This window comes from Tachyglossus aculeatus, chromosome 1 (genome assembly GCF_015852505.1).
Source record: "Tachyglossus aculeatus isolate mTacAcu1 chromosome 1, mTacAcu1.pri, whole genome shotgun sequence".
Lineage (NCBI taxonomy): Eukaryota > Metazoa > Chordata > Mammalia > Monotremata > Tachyglossidae > Tachyglossus > Tachyglossus aculeatus.
In genome coordinates this window covers 97,102,908-97,129,366 of record NC_052066.1, presented here as the reverse complement: position 1 = coordinate 97,129,366, position 26,459 = coordinate 97,102,908, and the positions used below count along the sequence as shown (strand labels likewise).

The following is a 26,459-nucleotide window of genomic DNA, read 5'->3' as shown; positions in this document are numbered from 1 at the left end:
GTGAGCTCGCAGTCTAGAGGGAGAGACAGACATTAATGTAAATACATAAAAAACTAGGAGTCAGCCCATCATCATCATCATCATCATCAATCGTATTTATTGAGCGCTTACTATGTGCAGAGCACTGTACTAAGTGCTTGGGAAGTACAAATTGGCAACATATAGAGACAGTCCCCACAGTCAGTCAATGGCATTTATTGAACAGAGCTATGTTCACATCCTTCCTCCCCAAATCCCTCCAATCTGCATTTTGGGTTCCTGTCAATGGGCAGTGCTGTTCCAGGCCCTGAGGAGGTGGGCAGTGAGGCTAAGACCACCCAATTTAGAATTGGGGGGCTTGCAGTAGAGGGGTGGGGCCGCTCTAGGGTCAAATAAACTTCACGCTGCCTCAGGGGAACCCAGACTGGGTGTCCAAGCCAACAGAGTTTCAATAATAATAATGATGATGGTATTTATTAAGCGCTTACTATGTGCAAAGCACTGTTCTAAGCGCTGGGGAGGTGACAAGGTGATCAGGTTGTCCCCCGGGGGGCTCACAGTTTTAATCCCCATTTTACAGATGAGGGAACTGAGGCACAGAGAAGTGAAGTGACTTGCCCAAAGTCACACAGCTGACAGTTGGCGGAGCCAGGATTTGAACCCATGACCTCTGCCTCCAAAGCCCGGGCTCTTTCCACTGAGCCACGCTGCTTCTCAGCGTGAAATCAGTGTGAAATGAAATCAGCCCTCCTCCTACCACTTGCCATTCCTAGGTTAACTGGGCAAAGCAGCCCCGGGCCACTCACCTTATCCTGCAGGCTCCTTGGGATAATAATAATAATAATAATAATAATAATAATAATAATAATAATAATAATGTTTGTTAAGTTCTTATTATGTACGAAGCACTGTTCTCCCTAGCACTAAAATGGAAAGTCCCATCTGGTTCAAGAAGGAGCAGAGATATCCTGGGATTTCACCTCTGCCCCTTGTCTGCTGTATGACCCAGGGCAAATCACTTCACTTCTCTGTGCCTCAGTTATCTCATCTATAAAATGGGGATTAAGACTGCGAGCCCCATATGGGACAGGGAATGTGTCCAAACTGATTTGCTTGTACAGTGTCTTTAATAAATACCACAATTATTATGTTTTTCAGGCAATAAGTAGTAATAGCTGAAATAGCCTTCCCATTGGTATAATAATGATGGCATTTATTAAGCACTTACTATGTGCAAAGCACTGTTCTAAGCACTGGGGAGGTTGCAAGGTGATGAGGTTGTCTCACGGGGGGCTCACAGTCTTAATCCCCATTTTACAGATGAGGTAACTGAGGCACAGAGGAGTTAAGTGACTTGCCCAAAGTCACACAGCTGATAACTGGCGGAGCCAGGATTTAAACTCCTGACCTCTCCCTCTCTCCCTCGTCCCCCACTCCATCACCCCCGTCTTACCTCCTTCCCTTCCCCACGGCACCTGTATATATGTATATATGTTTGCACATCGTTTTTACTCTTTATTTATTTATTTATTTTACTTGTACATATCTATTCTATTTATTTTATTTTGTTAATACGTTTGGTTTTGTTCTCTGTCTCCCCCTTCTAGACTGTGAGCCCACTGTTGGGTAGGGACTGTCCCTATATGTTGCCAACTTGTACTTCCCAAGCGCTTAGTACAGTGCTCTGTACACAGTAAGCCCTCAATAAATACGATTGATTGATTGATTGACCTCTGCCTCCATAGCCCAACCTCTTTCCACTGAGCCACACTCCTTCCCCGTTGGAAGCTATGAGCCTAATCCCACAGGGAGGAGGACAGCAAATACAAGTTTTATGAGTGCTCTTTTCAATACCTTCTTCAGCTGGGGTAGGTAAACACTGCGTTATAGCTTTAATTCTATTTGTTCTGACGATTTTGACACCTCTCTACATGTTTTGTTTCGTTGTCTGTCTCCCCCTTCTAGACTGTGAGCCCGTTGTTGGGTAGGGACCGTCTCTAGATGTTGCCGACTTGTACTTCCCAAGCGCTTAGTACAGTGCTATGCGCACAGTAAGCGCTCAATAAATATGATTGAATGAATGAATGAATGAATGAATGAACCTTCAGCCACCGGGGCAAACCCTGGAGTGGCCCCTTGCCTGCCCGCTGGACTCCAAGTGGAAGGTGACAGCCAAACTAGGGAAGCATCCCACCACCCCAGGTACTTTTAAAAACTCACAGCTGCCAAGACTTTCTAGATGCCTAAATCTCTCCAAGGACTGCCCCCCTCCACGGGACCAGACTGGTCCACCAGGATTCTGGGAAACTCCCAGGGGATCCATGCCCATGTGGATCACACAGGGTTGTGGTGGGAATTAAAAGGGACAATCCAGGAGTCAGAGCCCCGTGTAAATAGCGGCTAGAAGTCAAGAGGCTTCCCTGCAGTCCATCATGCCGGGAATCATCATCATCATCATCAATCGTATTTATTGAGCGCTTACTGTGTGCAGAGCACTGTACTAAGTGCTTGGGAAGTCCAAGTTGGCAACATATAGAGACAGTCCCTACCCAACAGTGGGCTCACAGTCTAAAAGGGGGAGACAGAGAACAAAACCAAACATACTAACAAAATAAAATAAATAGAATAGATATGTACACGTAAAATAAATAGAATAATAAATATGTACAAACATATATACAGGTGCTGTATACAGGGACTTCAACTAATCAGTCATATTTATTGGGCAGTTACTGTTTGCAGAGCACTGTACTTAAGCTCTTGGGGGAGTACAGCATAACTATATAAATGACACGTTCCCTGCCCACAGTGAGCTTACAGTCTAGAGGGGAATTCGCAGAATTCCTGTTGCTCAGAGTCTGGCTGGCCCAGTCTGGCCCCCGACACTGAAATCTCAGCCAAAAGTAGTCCAGCAAGTGGTACTGAAGGCCTAGGGTCAGCCAAGGCCGGGAGTGACACCAACCCGAGGCCGGGAGTGACGGCCAACCCGTGGAACCAGCTTCCGGGACCCTGCTCTTACCCCAAATCCGGTCATGTCGATTGGGATGGCACGTTCATCTCCTTTGTCTCCTTTCGGGGCTATCTGGTTCAGCAGGTGAAAGTAGGCCCTGGAATCCTTTACGGAAAGACAAGGTTAGCTCGTCTATGGGAACGGATCAAAGATAAACAAAAAACAGCCAAAGCGGGGCTGGGACCTCCCCATCCTCACCCCATCACCCAACACACACATACCCCACTCCAGATTTTTTCACCACCTCCAACTACAGTTGGATGATAATAATAAATAATAATAACTGTGGTATTTGTCAACCTTACTGTATGTCAAGCACTGGTCTAAAGGCTGGGGAAGATATGAGATCAATCTCTGTCCCACACCGGGTTCACGGTCGAAGCAGGAAGGCAAACAGGAATTGAATCCCCATTTTACAGATGAGGTAACTGATGCACAGAGAAGTTCATTTATTCAATCACTCAATCATATTTATTGAGTGCTTACTGTGTGCAGAGCACTGTACGAAGTGCTTGGGAAGGCACAACACAACGTAAACAGTGACATTCCCTGCCCACAGCAAGCTTACAGTCTAGAAGACGAGCTTACAGTCTAGAGGTTAAGTCACTGGCTCAAGACCACACAGCAGACACGTGGCTGAGTCGGGATTAGAACCCAGGTCCTCTGACTCCGAGGCCTGTGCTCTTTCTACTAGGCCAGTCTGATCTTCCTAATGTACAGACACCTCTCTTGCAAGCAATGGTTTTTAAAGGACGAATCCCAAAACAGCTTTCTTTCTTAACACTGCTAGGAGAGTCCTGGAAGAACCATTAACTTTTGAGGAAATTGTTTTCTAGCTAAAATCACAAAAACTGTGGTGACCTGTCTCTAGTACCCCAAAATTCAGAGTGGTCCGGATGAATCTGACATCTGTCTCCTCCACTCCTACCAGGAATTCCTAGGAAAACTATTGATTTGAAGTAGTTCATGTATTATCATCATCAATCGTATTTATTGAGCGCTTACTGTGTGCAGAGCGCTAGTCCTCAGTATTAAAAAGGAGGGAATGCTTTTGCAAATCGAATTTTCCTTTTTGTTTTTTAAATGGTATTTCTTAATCAATCAATCAATCAATCGTATTTATTGAGCGCTTACTATGTGCAGAGCACTGTACTAAGCGCTTGGGAAGTACAAATTGGCATCACATAGAGACAGTCCCTACCCAACAGTGGGCTCACAGTCTAAAAGGGGGAGACAGAGAACAGAACCAAACATACCAACAAAATAAAATAAGTAGGATAGAAATGTACAAGTAAAATAAATAAATAAATAGAGTAATAAATATGTACAACCATATATACATATATACAGGTGCTGTGGGGAAGGGAAGGAGGTAAGACGGGGGGATGGAGAGGGGGACGAGGGGGAGAGGAAAGAAGGGGCTCAGTCTGGGAAGGCCTCCGCTCGGGGGGTCGCGTAACTAGTTAGCATGCCAGAGTCTCGTTCGTTATCGGAATTCCCTCATTCCGATAACGGAATCCCTCATCCCTCATCCCTCATTCAGCAAAGACACCCTGAATCCCGAAACAGGCTCACCCATGCCGGGGGAGGGCTTACTATGCGTCAAGCACAGTTCTAATACGAGATCATCTATGTGATATCGAAGCACAGCTGGGGCAGATAAAAATCAATTAGGTTGGACACAGTCCCTGTCCCGTATGAGGCTCACAGTTTAAGCAGGGGGAAAAACAGATACTGAATCCTTATTTTACAGCTAAGGAAACTGAGGCATAAATAAATTATGCGACTTGTCCAAGGCCACACAGCAGGCAAGTGGTGGACTTAGGAATAGAACTCAGGCCCGTGCTTTTTCCATTAGGCCATAGTGCTTTCCATTTTCCATTCTAGCACTTGTTTCTCTCTTAGGATACTGCCATCCAACTATTTTTTTATGGGCTTTCTATGTGTCAGGCACTGTTCTAAGCACTAGGGCAGATACGAGGTAATCAGGTTGGACACAATCCATGTCCTAAATGGGGTTCACAGTCTTAAATCTCCATTTTACGGATGAGGTGACTGAGGCATAGAGAAGTTAAGTAACTTGCCCAAGGTCACTCAGCAGACAAGTGGCAGATCCCAGCTTAGAACTGCTCTTGACACATAGTATGTGTTTAATGGATACCATTAAAAAAAAATCAAAAATATAATTCACAAAAGCACTCCTTCCTTTTTAATATGAAGGACAAATACATAAACTACTTCAGAGCAGAAGGTTTCTGTGCCACTGGGTACCATAGAGAAGGCCTGGGCACCATTCAATATGGGTGTCTTCTGCTCTTTTAGCAGGAGGAGAGCAGATCAAACAGTCAATCAATCAATTGTATTTATTGAGCGCTTACTGTGTGCAGAGCACTGTACTAAGCACTTGGGAAGTACAAGTTGGCAACATATAGAGACAGTCCCTACCCAACAGTGGGCTCACAGTCTAAAAGGGGGAGACAGGGGGGAGGAGAAAGGTCAGACAGAGCATAGGGAAAGCAGTGTGGTATAGTGGACACAGAACACAGACCTGAGAGTCAAAAGGACCTTGGTTTTGATCCCAGCTCCTCCATTTGTCTGCTGTTTGACCTTGGGAAAATCACTTCCCTTCTCTGGTCCTCAATTATCTCATCTGTAAAATGGGGACTGAGTCTGTGAGCCCCATGTGAGCCAGGGACTGTGTCCAACTCCATTTGCTTGTCTCCACACCAGCGCTTAGTACAGTGCCTGGCACATAAGCCCTTAACAGATACAAGGTATTATTATTATTATTATTATTATTAAATAAATACCCTTGATTGATTGGTTGTTGATTGATTCTGCTCTGAAGTAGTTTATGTATTTGTATTTGTAGTTTATGTATTTGTCCTTCATATTTAAAAATTTGCAAATTATATTTTTGATTTTTTTATGGTATCTGTTAAGCACATACTGGGTGTCAAGAGCAGTTGTAAGCTTTGGGATCTGCCACTTGTCTGCTGTGTGCCCTTGGACAAGTCACTTAACTTCTCTATGCCTCAGTCACCTCATCCGTAAAATGGAGATTAAGACTGTGAGCCAGCCCCATGTGGGACAGGGACTGGGTCCATCCTGATTACCTCTACCTGGAAAATGGGGATTAAGACTGTGAGCCCCACATGGGACAATCTGATCACCCTGTATCCCCTCAGTGCTTAGAACAGTGCTTTGCAAATAGTAAGTGCTTAACAAATGCCATTATTATTATTATTATTGTTATCAACCATAGCGCTTAAAACAGTGCCTGGCACATAGTAAGCCCTTAACAAATACAAGTTATTATTATTATTAATTAATAAATGCCATTGATTGATTGATTGGTTTATTGTTTCCCAGCATTTCCCAATTTGGCTATCTCCCCCCGCCCCTCCACTATCTTTCAGCAGCCACAATTTAGGGGCAACGACCCTACAGTTCAGCTTTATCCCTCCAGAGGACTCATGGACCACAGAGTGGACGTTGGTTTTCGGCCGCTCCCACATTTTTCTTCATTGGAATGAAGAAATGTAAGTTGCAACATCAGCTGGAAAAATAAATAAATTACATCTCACATTCAAAATTCCCATTTCCCCTAAACTAGCTGGGCAATGTTCCTGTGTCAATTAGTCAGGTTTGGTGTTCTGTGATGCTTATTAGTTATTTATGGGATTTATTGTCTCCTATGAATCAACGCCTTATTGTGGCAGAAGAGTTCACGTGAGCTGATGGAAGCTTAGAGCTATGCCATTGAGAGATATTTTCTCGCCAAGATTACCCATAATGGAGAGGTCCAAGATGAAGCATTGGACAAAGTCGATTCACCTGTGCCGGACCAGCAATGCCACGGGAAAGAGTCGAAGGTGATGATCAAGTGATAAAAATAATGTGATATCTGTCTACTTGTTTTATTTTGTTCCCTGTCTCCCCCACTTCTAGACTGTGAGCTCGTTGTTGGGTAGGGATTGTCTCTGTTGCCAAATTGTACTTTCCAAACACTTAGTACAGTGCTCTGCACAGAGTAAGCGCTCAATAAATACGATTGAATGAATGAATGTGTGAATTAAAATGTTGATCAAAGACTATGGCAGAGACTTAAGGTTTTACTGTGTGAAAGAAGGCAATGGTTAACTACTTCCACATTTTTTACCAAGAAAACTCTATAGATATACATATCAGAACAACTACAGAAGAGCGAAGATAGTACTTTCTGGAGAAAATAGGTGTATAGAGTGGCTATGGATCAGAAATGACTCAATGACATTTGATGATGATTGTATTTATTAAGTGCCACTATGTGCTAAGGGCTGGGCTGGAGATATGATGATTAAATTTGACACGTTCCCTGTTCTATCCTGGCCTCACAATTTTAGAGGAAGGAAAAGTATCTTCCTCCCATTTTTACAGGTGAAGAGACTGAAGTACAGAAAGGTTAAGCAACTTCCCCTAGGTCACACCGCAAACAAGTGCAGAGCTGAGACTAGAAATCTGGTTTCCTGACTCCCAGTTCTGTGTTCTTTGCAGTAAACTCACTGCTTCCCAACTTCTCAGGGTGCCTTCCATAACCAAGGATCAGCCAATACAGCCAATATATTTACTCATTCATCTGTGATGAGTAAAAAATTAAAGCAGCTGGAAGAAAATCCTCTGGATAAGTAGCAAAAACAGTAGGGGAGGCAGAAAGGCAATATTAGAGAAAATATCACACAGAGAGATAAGCAAAATGCACACAACACACTCAGCCAGAAGCTTAAGGAATTCCCTCCCCTTTTATATACAAGGACCACCCCTATCCCCATCTTCAAAGTCTTATTAAAATCACATCTCCACCAAAAGGCCTTCCCCAACTAAGTCCTCATTTCCCCTACTTCCTCTCTTTTCTGTGTCTCCTATGCACTTTGATCTGTATCTTTTAAGGCCTTGATATTTACCACATCCTCAGCCCCACAGCACTTTATTCATTCATTCATTCATTAATCACATTTTTTTAGCTCTTCCTGTGTGCAGAGCACGGTACTAAGCGCTTGGGAAAGTACAATACAAGAATAAGCAGTGACATTTCCTGCCCACAATGAGCTCACCGTCTACAGTGGGGGAGACAGCAATAAAAATAAATAAAAAGACAGATATGTACATAAGTGCTTTGCAACTGGGAGGAGAGAAGAGCAAAGGGAGCAAGTCAGGGTGATGCAGAAGGGAGTGGGGGATGAGGAAAAGTGGCGCTTAGTCAGGGAAGACCTTCTGGAGGAGATGTGCCTTCAATAAGGCTATGAAGCGGGGGATAATTTTAATCCTAGATATAATTTTAATGCCTGTCTCCCGCTCTAGTCTGTACGCTCTTTATAGGCAGGGAACATGTCTACCAATTCTGCTCTATTGTACTCTCCCAAGCGCTTAGAACGGTGCTCTGCATACAGTAAATGCTCAATAAATACAATTAAATGATTGATTACCCTCATCTGATTGTCAAAAGCCAAGCTAGTCTATTTACTGCTGCACAGCCCAATAGTGCATCGCTTTAACAGTACGTTTGATACTGCACATCAAGGTGTCTTAAACATTTGTTCCGTCTTCCCCACTTGTTAATTCATTCATTCATTTATTCATTCAATCATATTTATTAAGCACTTACTGTGAGCAGAGAACTATACTAAGCGCTTGGGAGAGTGCAATACCACAATAAACAGTGACATTCCCTGCCCACAACGAGCTCACAGTCTAGAGGCGGGGAGACAGACTTCAATACAAATAAATAAAATGGCAGATATGTACATAAGTGCTTTGGGGCTGCGAGGAGGGAAGAGCAAAGGGAGCAAGTCAGACTTCAATACAAATAAATAAAATGGCAGATATGTGCATAAGTGCTTTGGGGCTGCGAGGAGGGAAGAGCAAAGGGAGCAAGTCAGGGTGATGCAGAAGGGAGTGGGAGATGAGGAAAAGTGGGGCTTAATCTGGGAAGACCTATTGGAGGAGATGTGCTTTCAATAAGGCTTTGAAGGGGGGGTGCCTGTGTGTGCCTTGTTGTGGTTCCCTCTGGAGCAGCCATCTGGGGATCCTTCAAATCCACTCTCCAGACCCATAACAACAACGGCACCTACACAACGCCGATGAGCCGACTGTGAGGCCAAAGCCCTTGCTGTTGATGAACTTGTCCTGATATCTGATGTTGAATAAGGCTAGTGAAACTGCTCAAGAAGTCAGAGGTGCCTTGTTTTAAAAAAAATAGTATTTGTTAAATGCTTACTATGTTCCAGGCACTGTACTAAGCACTGGGGTACAATGCCTGAAACAGAGCAAGCGCTTATCAAATACCATAATTATTATTCCAAGTTAATCAGGTCAGACACAGTCCCACATGGGACTCACAGTCCTAATCCCCATTTGATTGATGAGGTAACTAAGGCCCAGAGAAGTGAAGTAACTTGCTCAAGGTCACACAGTGGACAAGTGGTGGAGCCGGGATTAGAACCCAGGTCCTTCTGACTTCTAGGTCTGTGAAGTCCAAGTCTCCCAGTCATACAGAAGGTTGGCCCAATCAGAGCTTTGGAGACTTTCAACTTGGTACAAAACTTGATCCTTTGTTACCATCAGTTTCTGACTGCCAGTCTGTTAAATGACGTATAGAACGTCTAGATTGAGTTTTTCATTTCTCCGCCTAACCATGAGTTGTTAGGTAGTATGTTTACTAGACAGCAGAATCTGGAGAACACTGGTTGAATAAAAATTGGAATTTTATGTTGGATTGCCCTGGCAGTTGAGACTGGTATACACTGTGTTAGTTTATTCAGGCTTGTTGTCCCATGATAATATTTAATGACTGCCAGTAATCTCAGATAATTGCCATATATGTACCCATTTGTAACAAACATAAAAAAAACAAGGAAAGGTATTGCCAATTGAGAAAGCCATGCTTAAAAGATGAAATGTGTGTGGAGAGGCAGCAGAGTGGCCTCGTAGAAAGATCACAGGCCTATAATACATGCATTATATATATGTGCATATATAAATATGTCTGTACAGTTTACAGAAAGTCTACATAACTCAATGAATTTTATCAAGAAATATAACCTAGCCTCCCCATTTCTTACAAATAATAAATTGTTATGGTCTCTAGTTATTTAGCTGATTAAAAACATGTCAAAGTTTGCCAGAAAATAATAAAAAGGTCCAGCTCTTAGAACAGTGCTTGACACACAGTAAGCACAAAACAAATACCATTATTATTATTTTTTGTTATTAAATTTGTAATATTTTCATTAGTATGCAGATTAGCAATATAGTTCAAAAATAATTTTCCCCAAGGATCTATAATTGCAATGGCCCCGAGTTTTTAACCCAGTACAGAACAATGCTGAAATGAATCATTTGTGCTCAACAGTGGATGTTGGCAAAGCACAATACAGAGGTCCCTGGTTTAATCAGGAAAAGTCTTATTCCCCACAGGCTTACAGGTGATGCCACTCTCTGAGTCACTGAGCTGGCGGGGGGCGTGAAAACTTACCTTAATGTCCTGGCTGAAATTATTGATTTTCTGCCAGCCGGCATTGGCCAGATGATAATTTACCCAGCGGAGTAATAGCTCTTCTGGGGAGAGTTTCATTAGCTGCTCCAGTTCTTCCCCCTCATTTAGCAAAGCAATCAGAGCTAAAAAGAATGACATGGAATGGGGACGGGTGAATGAATCACTCTCCCCACCTTCCCGGAAGCCTCCCAGAAGAAGAACACGGTTTACCTTCGTTCCTGGACAACTCGATGTCAGCAAACAGCCCGACTTTAATGATCTGCCACAGGAGGCCCAAAACCAGGTGAGGTTTGCCCTCCTTCAGGTCCTGGGCACCGATGTTGACCACTGTACAGCCAATGGCGGAGGCCGAATTCAGGGCCAGATTCAGGTTTTCCTGCAGGGAAAGTGAAAGGATTCAGTAATCAATCAATCAATCAATCAATCGTATTTATTGAGCGCTTACTATGTGCAGAGCACTGTACTAAGCGCTTGGGAAGTACAAATTGGCAACACATAGAGACAGTCCCTACCCAACAGTGGGCTCACAGTCTAAAAGGGGGAGACAGAGAACAGAACCAAACATACCAACAAAAAATTAAATAAATAGGATAGAAATGTACAAGTAAATAAATAAATAAATAAATAAATAAATAGAGTAATAAATATGTACAACCATATATACATATATACAGGTGCTGTGGGGAAGGGAAGGAGGTAAGACGGGGGGATGGAGAGGGGGACGAGGGGGAGAGGAGGGAAGGGGCTCAGTCTGGGAAGGCCTCCTGGAGGAGGTGAGCTCTCAGCAGGGCCTTGAAGGGAGGAAGAGAGCTAGCTTGGCGGAGGGGCAGAGGGAGGGCATTCCAGGCCCGGGGGATGACGTGGGCTGGGGGTCGACGGCGGGACAGGCGAGAACGAGGTACGGTGAGGAGATTAGCGGCGGAGGAGCGGAGGTTGCGGGCTGGGCAGTAGAAGGAGAGAAGGGAGGTGAGGTAGGAGGGGGCGAGGGGATGGACAGCCTTGAAGCCCAGGGTGAGGAGTTTCTGCCTGATGCGCAGATTGATTGGTAGCCACTGAAGATTTTTGAGGAGGGGAGTAATATGCCCAGAGCGTTTCTGGACAAAGATAATCCGGGCAGCAGCATGAAGTATGGATTGAAGTGGAGAGAGACACGAGGATGGGAGATCAGAGAGAAGGCTGGTGCAGTAGTCCAGACGGGATACGATGAGAGCTTGAATGAGCAGGGTAGCAGTTTGGATGGAGAGGAAAGGGCGGATCTTGGCAATGTTGCGGAGCTGAGACCGGCAGGTTTTGGTCACGGCTTGGATGTGAGGGGTGAATGAGAGAGCGGAGTCGAGGATGACACCGAGTTTGCGGGCTTGTGAGATGGGAAGGATGGTAGTGCCGTCAACAGAGATGGGAAAGTCAGGGAGAGGACAAGGTTTGGGAGGGAAGACAAGGAGCTCAGTCTTCGACATGTTGAGCTTTAGGTGGCAGGCGGACATCCAGATGGAGATGTCCTGAAGGCAGGAGGAGATGCGAGCCTGGAGGGAGGGGGAGAGAGCAGGGGCAGAGATGTAGATCTGGGTGTCATCAGCGTAGAGATGATAGTTGAAGCCGTGGGAGCGAATGAGGTCACCAAGGGAGTGAGTGTAGATTGAGAACAGAAGGGGACCAAGCACTGAACCTTGGGGAACCCCCACAGTAAGAGGATGGGAGGGGGAGGAGGAGCCTGCAAAAGAGACTGAGAAAGAACGACCGGAGAGATAAGAGGAGAACCAGGAGAGGACGGAGTCTGTGAAGCCAAGGTCAGATAGCGTGTTGAGGAGAAGGGGGTGGTCCACAGTGTCAAAGGCAGCTGAGAGGTCGAGGAGGATTAGGACAGAATATGAGCCGTTGGATTTGGCAAGCAGGAGGTCATTGGTGACCTTTGAGAGGGCAGTTTCTGTGGAATGAAGGGGACGGAAGCCAGACTGGAGGGGGTAATGAATGAATGAATGAATGAGTAATTCATTCATTCATTCAATTGTATCTATTGAGCACTTACTGTGTGCAAAGCACTGTATTAAGAGCTTGGGAAAGTACAATACAACAACAAACGGACACATTCCCTGCCCACAATGAGCTCACAGCCTTGAAGGGGAGACAGACATTAATATAAGTAAATAAATTACCTATATATAATCTGGGGGCTGGGAGGGGGGATGAATGAAAGGAGCAAGTCAGGGTGACCTAGAAAGGAGTGGGAGAAGAGGAGAGGAGGGCTTAGTCAGGGAAGGCTTCTTGGAGGAGATGTGCCATCAATAAGGCTTTGGAGTGGGAGAGAAGCATTGTCTATCTGAGCGTGGCTCATTGGAAAGAGCACGGGCTTTGGAGTCAGAGTTCATGGGTTCAAATCCAGGCTCCACCAATTGTCAGCTGTGTGACTTTGGGCAAGTCACTTAACTTCTCTGTGCCTCAGTTACCTCATCTGTGAAATGGGGGTTAAGACTGTGAGTCCCACGTGGGACAACCTGATAACCTTGTAACCTCCCCAGCGCTTAGAACAGTGCTTTGCACATAGTAAGCGCTTAATAAATGCCATTACTATTATTATTACTATTATGAGGAGGGAGGATGTTCCAGGCAGGATGTGGGCGAGAGGTCAGTGGTGAGATAGACAAGATGGAGGTACAGTGAGAAGGTTGGCATTAGAGGAACGAAGTGTGCGGGCTGGGCTGTAGAAGGAGAGAAGGGAGGTGAGATAGGAGGGGGCAAGGTGATGGAGTGCTTTAAAGCCAATAGCGAGGAGTTTTTGTTTGATGTGGAGGTGGATGGAAGGGTCACGGCAGTCAGCTTCATGGAGCAGAGCGGAACCAGCGGGCTGAGTGTCTGGCTCGGGCCATTTCCTGGAGCAGTTTTTCGGGTTGTCCTCTGTCTCCCCCTTTTAGACTGTGAGCCCACTGTTGGGTAGGGACTGTCTCTATATGTTGCCAATTTGTACTTCCCAAGCGCTTAGTACAGTGCTCTGCACATAGTAAGCACTCAATAAATACGATTGATGAGGAGGAGGAGGAGGAGGAGGAGGAAAAGGCTGCTGGGTAGAAAGAGCATCAGCCCTAAGCTCTCCCTTCTCTGATAAGGATGAGGGTACACGATGCTGCATACGACTATGTGGAGATTCCTATTTACTGAACGGGCAGGACCAGATCAGAGAAACTGCTCAGAGCTGGTGACAACCCCATGTCCAGTGGGAAGCACCCTCTTATCTACCCCAGTGTCCCAGTGCTTAGAACAGGGCCCAATTCACTGTGGCTTTGTGGAAAGAGCATGAGCCTGGGAATCAGAGGTCCTGGGATCTAATGCCGGCTCTACCACCTGTCTGCTGTGTGACCTTGGACAAGTCACTAAACTTCTCTGTGCCTCAGCTACCTCATCTGTAAAATGGGGATTAAGGCTGTGAGCCCTCTGTGGGACAGGGACTGTGTCCAACCCCATTATCCTGTATCTACCCCAGCGCTCGATACAGCGTCTGGGACATAGTAAGAGTTAGAAAATTTGATTATTAAAAAAAAAACAACCTAAAGAACAAACCCAGGCTCTTTGTCCTCAGGGAGCTCCCCACAGCAGAAAGGGACAATCTCTAGACATCTGCTCCCCCGATCTGGTCCACCCTCCCCATTTCTGCTCCCTGATGCTTCTGGCTCTAAACTGCTCCATCTCCCCATTATTACAGCTGAGGAAACTAAGGCCCAGAGAAGTAAAGCGACTTTCATTCACTCATTCACTCAATCATATTTATTGAGCGCTTACTGTGTGCAGAGCACTGTACTAAGCGCTTGGGAAGTACAAGTCGGCAACATATAGAGACAGTCCCTACCCAACAACGGGCTCACAGTCTAGAAGAGGGAGAGAGACAACTAAACAAAACATGTAGACAGGTGTCAAAATCATCAGAACAAATAGAATTAAAGCTACATGCACATCATTAACAAAATAAATAGAATAGTAAATATGTACAAGTAAAATAAATAGAGCAATAAATCTGTACAAATATATATACAGGTACTGTGGGGAGGGGAAGGAGGTAGGGCAGGGGGAATGGGAAGGAGGAGAGGAAAAAAGGGGGCTCAGTCTGGGAAGGCCTCTTGGAGGAGGTGAGCTTTCAGTAGGCCTTGCTCGGGACTTGCTTAAAGTAACACAGCAGGAAAATGGCAGAGTCAGGATTAGAATCCAGGTCCTCTGACCCAGATTTTCAACGAGGCTACCTTGCTTCTCATGGTGGAACTCTGAAAGTCAACACCTCTCCAAAGGGTGCTGCATAGTGATAATAATAATTATTATTGTTATGAATAATAAAAACCAGCACCTCCTCCTAGGGGAGCTGCATAGTAGGTGGCAAACAGTGGGGCAGAAGGGAGGAAATCAGAAGAACGGAAGCCTGGCTTCTAGGAGAGAGTGCTTCAGCAACAGTTTCTGGGTCCCGGAAGCCAAGGCTGCTCCGATGGGTAAGGGCTCCTCTGGACCACCCAGCCTCAACTCCCAGCTCTCATCCTAACCCGTCTGGATTACTGCATCAGCCTCCTCTCCGATCTCCCATCCTCCTGTCTCTCCCCACTTCAGTCTATACTTCATGCTGCTGCCCGGATCATCTCTGTGCAGAAACGGTCTGGGCATGTTACTCCCCTCCTCAAAAATCTCCTGTGGCTACCAGTCAACCTACACATCAAGCAAAAACTCCTCACTCTCGGCTTCAAGGCTGTCCATCACCTCGCCCCCTCCTACCTCACCTCCCTTCTCTCCTTCTCCAGCCCAGCCCGCACCCTCTGCCTCTAATCTCTTCACCGTGACTCGTTCTCACCTGTTCCGCCGTCGACCCCCGGCCCACGTCCTCCCCCTGGCCTCGAATGCCCTCCCTCCCTCTGCCCATCCGCCAATCTAGCCCTCTTCCTCCCTTCAAAGCTCTAATGAGAGCTCACCTCCCCCAGGAGGTCTTCCCAGACTGAGCCGCCTCCCCCCCATCCCCCAACCTTACCTCCTTCCTCTCCCCACACCACCTGTATATATGTATATATGTTTGTACGTATTTATTACTCTATTTATTTGTACACATTTATTCTATTTATTTTATTTTCTTACTATGTTTTGTCTTGTTGTCTATCTCCCCATTCTAGACTGTGAGCCCGCTGTTGGGTAGGGACCGTCCCTATATGTTGACAACTTGTACTTCCCAAGTGCTTAGTACAGTACTCTGCACACAGTAAGCGCTCAATAAATACGATTGAATGAATGAATGAACTCCCCTTCTAAAACTACAAGTTCCTTGTGTCTAAGAGAAGCAGTGTGGCTCAGTGTAAAGATCGCGGGCTTGGGAGTCAGAGGTCATGGGTTTGAATCCAGCCCCCCCCCCCCACATGTCTGCTGTGTGACCTTGGGCAAGCCACTTAACTTCTCTGTGCCTCAGTGCTCTCATCTGTAAAATGGGGATTAAGACTGTGAGCCCCAGTGGGACAACCTGATCACCTTGTATTCCCCCCCCAGTGCTTAGAACAGTGCTTCGCACATAGTAAACACTTAACAAATACCAACATTACTATTATCATTATTATTATCATTATTACCAACCGTGCTCTGCCTACAATGAGTTCTCAACAAATTCCATGGATTGATTGATGAACTTAAACACATTGCAGGAAGCATCGAACAAAGGTCGGGGCCTTGTACATGGGTGACAGGGCTAAACATCAGCAGAGAAGCAGCATGGCTCAGTGGAAAGAACGCGAGCTTGGGAGTCAGAGGTCATGGGTTCTAATTCCGGCTCCATCACTTGTCTGCTGTGTGACTTTGGGTAAGTCACTTCACTTCTCTGGGCCTCAGTTCCCTCATCTGTAAAATGGGGATTAAAACTCTGAGCCCCATGTGGGACAACCTGATTACCTTGTATTCTCCCCAGTGCTTAGAACAGTGCATGGCACGTAGTGAGCACTTAACAAATGCCATTATTATTGTTATTATACCAACAGTGCTCTGCATACAATGAGTTCTCATTAAATTCCATTGATTGGTTGATGAACTCAAGCACATTGCAGGGAACATTGAACAAAGGTCGGGGCCTTGTACAGGGGTGTCAGGGCTAACCGTCAGACTTTAAAAAGCCACGTTTTCTCTCCATTTCTGCCCCTCCCAGTCACCATATTCCCATTAAAGAGCCAGAACTCCTCAGGTCCTTCTGGAGTCCCAGCCCCTGCTAAGAGCTGTAGGGTGCAGTGCCCTGGGGCTATTTCTTCCCACAATTAATACATTTACATTTTTAATGGCATTTGTTTAGTGCTCACTATGTGCCAGGCACATAATTGCTGGAGTTGATACAAGATAAGAAGCAGCGTGGCTCAGTGGAAAGAACCCCGGTTTTGGAGTCAGAGGTCATGGGTTCAAATCCCAGCTTTGCCAATTGTCAGCTGTGTGACTTTGGGCAAGTCACTTCAGTTCTCTGGGCCTCAGTTACCTCATCTGGAAAATGGGGATTAAGACTGTGAGCCCCCAATGGGACAACCTGATCACCCTGTAATAATAATAATAATAATAATGACATTTATTAAGCGCTTACAATGTGCAAAGCACTGTTCTAAGTGTTGGGGAGGTTACAAGGTGATCAGGTTGTCCCATGGGGGGCTCACAGTCTTCATCCCCATTTTACAGATGAGGTAACTGAGGCACAGAGAAGTTAAGTGACTTGCCCAAAGTCACATAGCTGACAATTGGCAGAGCTGGGATTTGAGCCCGTGACCTCTGACTCCAAAGCCCATGCTCTTTCCACTGTGCCACGCCGCTTCTCTAAGAAAGTTTAGGACAGATTTTGGGTAACCTGTAACCTCCCCAGTGCTTAGAACAGTGCTTTGCACATAGTAAGCGCTTAATAAATGCCACCATCATCATCATCATCATAATCAGGATGAACACAGTCCCTGACCCTCATCAGGTTCACAGTCTTAATCACCATTTTACAGATGAGGCAAATGAGGCCCAGAGAAGTGAAGTGACAAGTGGTTGAGCCGGGATTAGAACTCAGGTCCTTTGAACTCCTAGGCCCATGCTCTTTCCACTAGACCCTATAGCTTCTCATCTACTAATCATTGTACTCTTCCAAGTGATTAGTACATTGACAGCAAAGTACTACCACGCCACAAAAGTCCAACACTTACAGAAATGGTGAAAGGTGTGAGTTTCTTCTTGTTAATTGCCCTTTCATCAATCGTGTCTGGTTCGGACAAGTTGATCATCTTGCTGAGGGGGGAAAGAGTTGAGGTTTAGATCTCCAGAAAAGCAATAATTCTTTTCATCTTGTGGTTCTTCTAATTTTAACAATTACCTCTGAGGAAGTTTTACCTCATTTTTTAAATTGAACAGCCTCCCAAAATAATGTAAATTGGGGTAATCAAGCAACTGTATATGCTTTAGAATTGTTTCACTGTAACTGCGAAACACAGAAAGCTAGAAAAAAAACACCCTAGTCCTCTTTCTTCCCTCAGAAATGAGTCTGTAAATCTAAGGTGCACATCACTAACTTCAGGCACAATCAGTCAGTCAATCGTATTTATTGAGCATTTACTGTGTGCAGAGCACTGTACTAAGTGCTTGGGAGAGTACAGTGTAACGTTGGAACAGACATGTTCCCTGTCCACAATCAGCTTATGGTACAGAGGGGAAGGCAGATATTAATAGAAGTAAATAAAATTACAGATATGTACAAAAGTACTGTGGGGCTGCGAGGGAGGATGAATAAAGGGAGCAAGTCAGGGTGAAGCGTTGGAGAGTGGAAGAAGAGGAAATGAGGCCTCTTGGACAAGATGTGCCTTCGATAAGGCTTTCAAGGCAGAAGTAGAGTAACTGTCTGTCGGACATGAAGAGGGAGGGCGTTCCAGACCAGAGGCAGGACACGGGTGAGAGGTCAGCTTCAGGATAGACATGATGGAAGTACAGTGAAAAGGTTAGGATTAGAGGACCAAAATGTGCTGGCTGGGTTGTAGTACGAGAGTAGCGAAGTGAGGTAGGAAGGGACAAGGTGATTGAGTGCTTTCAAGCTGAAGGTAAGGAGTTCCTCTTTGATGCAGAGGTGGATGGGCAACCACTGGAGGTTTTTGAGGAGTGGGGAAATATGATCTGAATGATTTTGTGGAAAAATGATCTGGTCAGCAGAGAGAAGTATGAACTGGAGTGGGGAGAGACGGGAGACAGGAAGGACAGTAAGGAGGTAGCTGGAATAGCATACTTTTGTTAGTTTTCAAAGGAAAACTCCTGAATTTTCCTGGGTCTTGCCTATATTTTAATATCTGTCTAGCTTCTATAAGCTCCTTGTTGGCAGGGATCATGTCTACCACCTCTATTGTATTGTACTGTCTCAGGTGTTTAGTATACTGCTCTGCACACAGTAAGTTCTCAACAAATACCACTGATTTCTTGAATGATTGAGCGGCTACCTCTGCCCCAGTTGGACTGCATCCATCACATGGTTGCCTTGGCAACAGGGGTGAGGGACTTTGCATTGTGCTCCAACTCAGGTTAAGACATTTTTCTCTCATACCTGGGGACATGAAGAGCCCCGTGCCCGGCAAGTATGAAGCAGCGTGGCCTAGTGGGTAGAGCACTGGCCCGGGAGTCAAAAGGACCTAGGTTCTAATCCCGGCTCTGCCACTTGTCTGCTGTGTGATCTTGGGTCAGTCACTTCAATCCTCTGTGCCTCAGTGTCCTCATCTGTCAAATGGGGTTTAGGATTGTGAACCCAATGTGGGACAGGGACTGTGTCTAACCTGACAGGCTTAGTACAGTACCTGGAACATAGTCGGTGTTTAACAAATACCATAAAAAAGGGGCCTGTCTGAGGAGATGAAGCTGGAAGAAGGAAGGTTGTGAGAAGGGGCATAGGTGGATCACTAAAACTAAAAATGGCCTCTTCTTGGTTTCAGTGGAGAACTACTCACTGTAGCTCCAAGATGGAGCAGTCAGTAGGTCAGTTGCATTTATTCAGTGCTTACTGCGTACAGAGTGCTGTACTAAGTGCTTGGGAGAGTACAATATAACAACATAATATATACATTCCCTGTTTATAGTCTAGAGGAAGCAGAGAGAGCAGTTTTGAGCTTGGAGCAGCAGGAACCAGAGCTGGGGGAGTGTGGACTAGAGTAGGCGATCAGGTGGCCGTGGCTTGTCCCTCTCTGCTGTGGGGAGCTCCTTGAGGACAAGATGCCAGATTTTGTTTTGGGTTTTTTTTTTTATGGTATTTGTTAAGCACTTATTATGTGTCAAAACCCGTTCTAAGAACTAGAACACTGGGGTTGATTAAACTGAATTAGGTTGAACGCTATCCCTGTCCCGCCTGGGGTTCAGAGTCTCAGTAAGAGGAAGAACAGAAGAACTGAGGCAGAGAGCAGTCACAGGGCAGATACGTGGGATTAGAATTCAGGTCCTCTAACTCCCAAGCCCAGGCTCTTTTCCTTTAGCCACACTGCTTGTCTGGGTTATTACCAGGGAACACGGCAGGCGTGGATGGGAAGTTGAGCCCAGGTGTCCCATCACCTCGTCCTGGCCCTATCAGTTTGCTTTCAGCCATGAAGGTGCCACCTTGCCTTTCATTTCCCTTTGGATCTGAGGCCCAAGAACTACAGAGACCCTGTAGACCCTGACCCTGATGGGGAAGGGGCTCCAGAAGCTGAAAGGTTGGCAGGGGCTGGCATGTGTGAAGACAGTAGCAGCAGTGGCAGCCCCTTGAAGTGAACCCAAGGACCTCCCCAAGTGGGAGAAATCTGGGAAAGAAATATTTGTCCAGTCTACCTACATACTTACCTGCTTGGGGAAGTGGAGGCTGTAAGAAATTTCCAGACATTTCCAGACAATTTCCAGAAATCCCACCGCCTATAATCTGTAATCCCGCCCCATGATGATGATGATGATAATAATAATTGTACAAACAATTGTCTATATGTAGACCATAAGCTTCTAGTGAACAAGGATGGCATCTACCAACTCTGCCATATTGTACTTTCCCAAGGGCCTAGTACAGGGCTCCGCACACAGTAAGAGTTCAATAAATTTCATGGATTGAATGCTTGAATAATAATAATAATAATATTAATGATAATAATGGCATTTGCTAAGCACTTATGTGCAGAGCACTGTACTAAGTTCTGGAGTAGATACAAATAAGGTGATGGACACAGTCCCTGTCCCACACAGGACTCACGATTGACTGAGGAGGGAGGAGGGGTATTGATTACTTTTCTTAAAAAAAGTTCCGCCCATGTTTCCCCACTCCTCAAGGACCTACAGTTGTTGCCCACCCACCTCCACATCAAACAGAAACTTCTCACCATTGCCTTTAAAGCATTCAATCACCTTGCTCCCTCCTATCTTACCTGGCTGATTACTGACTATAACCCACCCAGTACACTCTTTTTGTTTTTCTAAATGACCCTTTCCTCTTGTCCTGCCTCTGGCCTGGGACTCCTCCATCCTATACAATAGATCACCAGTCTCTCCATCTTCAAATCCTTATTTAAGATCACGTCTCCTCCAAGATGCCTTCCCCAAATAAGCCTTCATTTCCCCTACTCCCTCTCCCTTCTGCATAGCCCTTGCATTTGGATTTATACCCTTTAATCACCCCACCCTTAGCCACAGGACACTTCATAGGGCTAATTTATTTTAATGGCCATCTCTCCCGCTAGGCTGTAAATTCCTTGTGGGCAGGTAACACGTCTACTGACTCAATATAACTCCACTGTATTGTACTCTCATAAGCATCTAATACAGTGTTCTGCACCAGTAAGCACACAATAAATACAATTGATTGATCGATCTGTTTAACCCCCATTTTAAAGATGAGGAAACATGGCAAAAAGAAGCTAAAAGACTCATCCAAGGCCACACAGAAGGCAAGTAGCAGAGCTGGGATTAGAACTCAGGTTTTCTGACACCCAGACCTGCTTTCTTCCCGTCAGGCTCCTCTGCTTCTGCCTCATGTCAACAAGCACTTTTCTGAGGGTTTAGGCAATGTGCTGGGCCCACTCACCCACCCAAAATCTCCTCCCTCGGGCTCACCAGAGCAGGATGCCATCTGCCAGTGACCTGAAGAGGCTGGCGTCGTTCGCATCCATGGGGATTATGTGCTTACAGTCGGGATCTTCTTCCAGAGCTTTGTTTATCCAGTGAACAAAAGCCACTTTTTCCTCCTCTAGAAATGAAACATCGAACAGCCAGGGCAGGTGTTAGCATCGGGTCTCGCAACCCCCAGAGCCACTTCCTAGTCACAGTAGAAAACGGTGTTTCCATTCATTCATTCGATAGTATTTATTGAGTACTTACTGTGGGCAAAGCATTCTACTAAGCGCTTGGGAGAGTACAATTTAACAATAAGCAGACACATTCCCTGCCCACAAGGGGCTCACAGTCTACAGGGGAGGAGACAGGCATCAATACAAATAAACGGACATCAATATAAATAAAATTATAGATATGTACGTAAGTGCTGTGGGGCGGTGGGGGGGGGGGAGGGCAAAGGGAATGAGTCAGGGTGATGCAGAAGGGAGTGGGAGATGAGGAAAAGTGGGGCTTAGTCTGGGAAGGCCTCTTGGAGGAGGTCCCGGGCTCCTCTCATTAGCCGGCAGAGAACGAGGGCATTTACGTGCTTTTACCTCCTTTGGGCAGACGGCAGCCTCCATCCTGCTCATCGTTGACTTGCAGGTGACCACTTACCTGAGTAAGAATGCTGCGTGCCCTCGCTGGAAATGGCTGAGGTCCCTCCGATAGCGGTGATCCCCTCCTTTTTGTTTATTGACTTGCGGAACGATTTGCTAATTTCTTTGCTTTTCAGTTCCTGCATTACCTGGAGTGAGCCAAATCAATCACTTAATCAATCAATCAATCAATTAACCATATTTATTGAGGGTTTACCATGTGCAGAGCGCTGTATTGAGCGCTTGGGAGAGTACAGTATAATGATGTCACAGACTTGGAATAAAGGAGACATTTGTATTCACTGAGGGCTGAGGCCTAAGCAAGTTGGCCACCCAACCAACGTGTTCACACATGGCAACTGCCACAAGGAAGGATGCTTGGATGTCAGATATTTGGCTTGTGTTCAATTCCACAGTCGAATGAAATCGAAGTCACTGATTAAGCGTTCAGTAAATGCAATTGATTGAGTGACTGATTGATTCACAAGGTGACTGTATTTTGGGGGGTTCAGAGATGGACAGGGAGTGGCTCTAAAAGGTGACACCCAAAATCAATCTAATAATGATATTTACTGAGTGTGTGCTGTACACAGAACACTAAACTAAATTCCTGGGAGAGAACACTACAACATCATCAGTGGTGTTTACTGAGCTCTTACTATTGAATGAATGACGGTATTTGTTAAGCGCTTACTATGTGCAAAGCACTGTTCTAAGCGCTGGGGGATACAAAGTGATCAGGTTGTCCCATGTGGGGCTCACAATCTTAATCCCCATTTTACAGATGAGGGAACTGAGGCACAGAGAAGTGAAGGGACTTGCCCAAAGTCACACAGCTGACATTTGGTGGAGCCGGGATTTGAACCCATGACCTCTGACTCCAAAGCCCGGGCTCTTTCCACTGAACCACGCTGCTTCTTTATGTGCAAAGCACTGTACTGAGAGAATACAGTACAACAGAGTTGACAGATAAGATCCCTGTCCACAATGAGCTTACAGTCTAGAGGCAGTATGGCCCAGTGGATAGAGAGACCATGGGCCTGGAAGTTAAAAGGACCTGGATTCTAATCCCACTTCTGCCACTTATCTGCTGTGTGACCATGAGTAATTCACTTCACTTCTCTGGGCCTCAGTTACTTCATCTGTAAAATGGGGACTAAGGGAATGTCAGCCCCATGTGGGACAGGGACTGTGTCCAACCTGATTTGTTCATATCCACCCCAGCGCATAGTACAATACCTGGCACATAGTAAGTGCTTAGCAAATGCCACAATTATTATTATTTTTACTATATGCAATTCAAGTGCTTAGTACAGTGCTGTGCACACAGTAAGCGCTCAATGAATACGATTGATGATATATAGACCAGATCCCTGTCTTCAAGGAGCTCCCGGTCTAGGCAGGAGGGAAGACAGAGAAGGAGATATATGTATATACCTGTATATACCTGTATATATATATACCTGTATATATGTATATATGTTTGAACATATTTATTACTGTATTTATTTATTTATTTATTTATTTATTTATTTTACTTGTACATATCTATTCTATTTATTTTATTTTGTTGGTATGTTTGGTTTTGTTCTCTGTCTCCCCCTTTTAGACTGTGAGCCCACTGTTGGGTAGGGACTGTCTCTATATGTTGCCAACTTGTACTTCCCAAGCGCTTAGTACAGTGCTCTGCACACAGTAAGCGCTCAATAAATACGATTGATTGATTGATTGAGAGACAGGGAGTCAGGCAGAGACAGACATAGTCAGGGCAACGGATGCAGACAAACACAAGCATGTGCCACACACACAAGCACACAGAGTCAATCAATCAGTGGTATTTATTGGGTGCTTTCTGTGTGCAGAGCACTGTACTAAGCACTTGGGAGAGTACAACATAATGGAGTTGGTAGACATGTTCTCTGCCCCAAGAGCTTTCAGTCTAGAGAAGAGGGGAAAGGAAGAGAGGGGAAAAAAGCAGCCAAGGGAGAGGGGCAAAAGGGTCATGGAAAATGCTCACCTGTTGGGCTCCAGATGTCCCATTTGGAATTTCCCTACTCATTACAAAGGCACCAGAGAGGTTAACTAACCAGAACTCTTCACAGCAGGTAAGTGTCTGCTCTTGGAAAACTAGTTAGTCCGCTGTAACTAACAGTTACAGTTAGTAACTGCACAGCTACAGTTAGTTAGCTATAACTAACAAATCTTCAGCTGTACAAGATTTGCTGAAGTATTGTCAAGTGGCTAAGCATTTTTCAAAGCTTTGAAAAAAGGATCTGAATTGTCCCTACAAGAAAAACTGTGATGGTCCTAGGAAAGACAGATTCCTTGTGAAAGCTCTGGAGGAGACCCTACTGTGGCAGCCCTTGGTTTGGGGGGATTTTTTTTTCAAATCCTACGTGCCATGCCCTCTACTATCAATCAATCAATCAATCGTATTTATTATTAATAATAATAATAATAATGGCATTTATTAAGCGCTTACTATGTGCAAAGCACTGTTCTAAGCGCTGGGGAGGTTACAAGGTGATCAGGTTGTCCCGCGGGGGGCTCACAGTCTTCATCCCCATTTTCCAGATGAGGGAGCTGAGGCCCAGAGAAGTGAAGTGACTTGCCCAAAGTCACCCAGCTGGCAAGCGGCGGAGCCGGGATTTGAACCCCTGACCTCGGACTCCAAAGCCCGGGCTCTTTTCCACTGAGCCACGCTGCGTCTCATAGCTTCTCATTTATTGAGTGCTTACTGTGTGCAGAGCACTGTACTAAGCGCTTGGGAAGTACAAGTTGGCAACATACTACTGTACTAAACTCTGGGGTAGGCACAAACTAATCAGGTTGGACCCAGTCCCTATCCCACATGGGGCTCAAAGTCTTAATCCCCATTTTACAGATTAGAGAACCGAGGCACAAAGAACTCGAATGACTTGCCCGAGGACATATTGCAGACAAGTATGAAGCAGTAGCTCAGTGGAAAGAGCACGGGCTTTGGAGTCAGAGGTCATGGGTTCGAATCCCGGCTCTGCCAATTGTCAGCTGTGTGACTTTGGACAAGTCACTTAAGTTCTCTGTGCCCCAGATTAAGATTGTGAGCCCCCCGTGGGACAACCTTATCACCTTGTAACCTCCCCAGCGCTTAGAACAGTGCTTTGCACATAGTAAGGGCTTAATAAATGCCATCATCATTATTATTATTATTAAGTGGCAGAGCCAGGAGCAGAACCCAGGTCCTCTGACTCCCACGCCTGTGCTCTATCCACTAGGCCACACTGATCCTCAGCTTCCGGAACTGCATTATGAGAAGCAGCATGGCTCAGTGGAAAGAGCCCGGGCTTTGGAGTCAGAGGTCACGGGTTCAAATCCCGGCTCCACCACTTGTCAGCTGTGTGACTTTGGGTAAGTCACTTCACTTCTCTGTGCCTCAGTTCCCTCATCTGTAAAATGGGGATGAAGACTGTGAGCCCCACGTGGGACAACCTGATCACCTTGTATCTCCCCCAGCGCTTAGAACAATGCTTTCCACATAGTAAGCGCTTAATAAATGCCATAACAATAGTATTTGTTAAGTGCTTACTATGTGCAAAGCACTGTTCTAAGCACTGGAGAGGTTATAAGGTGATCAGGTTGTCCCATGGGGGGCTCACAGTCTTAACCCCCATTTTACAGATGAGGGAACTGAGGCACAGAGAAGTTAAGTGACTTGCCCAAAGTCACACAGCTGATAGTTGGTGGAGCCAGGATTTGAACCCACGACCTCTGACTCCAAAGCCCAGGCTCTTTCCATTGAGCCACGCTGCTTCTCACTGATGATCATCATCATCTCTGACAGCAGCTGCTGAATCCGAGCACAGGGAACTCGCATCAGACCAGCATTCATTCATTCATTCATTCATTCAATCGTATTTATTGAGCGCTTACTGTGTGCAGAGCACTGTACTAAGCGCTGGGGAAGTCCAAGTTGGCAACATCTAGAGACGGTCCCTACCCAACAGCGGGATCACAGTCTAGAAGGGGGAGACGGACGACAAAACAAAACATATTAACAAAATAAAATAAATAGAATATGTACAAGCAAAATAAATAGAGTAATAAATACGTACAAACATATATACACATATACAGGTGGTGTGGGGAGGGGAAGGAGGTAAGGCGAGGAGGAGAGGAAGGAGGGGGCTCAGTCTGGGAAGCCTCCTGAAGCGCTTCCCAAGCACTTAGTACAGTGCTCTGCACAAAGTAAGCCCTCAATAAATAAAACTGA

The 26,459-nt window shown here is 45.6% G+C and overlaps 1 protein-coding gene across 2 annotated transcripts in view; it reads right to left on the bottom strand.

Annotated features, from left to right (window-relative positions):
• The window catches only part of PLS1 (plastin 1), a 142,681-nt gene that overhangs the window by 40,847 nt on the left and 75,375 nt on the right, over window positions 1–26,459 (bottom strand). For both annotated transcript variants that reach the window (XM_038743244.1, XM_038743245.1), the window contains 6 exons: window positions 22,230–22,359; window positions 21,576–21,708; window positions 17,684–17,765; window positions 10,734–10,899; window positions 10,503–10,645; window positions 2,999–3,094 (listed from right to left, as the gene is read on the bottom strand). In XM_038743244.1, coding sequence (XP_038599172.1) covers window positions 2,999–3,094; window positions 10,503–10,645; window positions 10,734–10,899; window positions 17,684–17,765; window positions 21,576–21,708; window positions 22,230–22,359 — 750 coding nt within the window. The remainder of the gene's footprint in view (window positions 1–2,998; window positions 3,095–10,502; window positions 10,646–10,733; window positions 10,900–17,683; window positions 17,766–21,575; window positions 21,709–22,229; window positions 22,360–26,459) is intronic.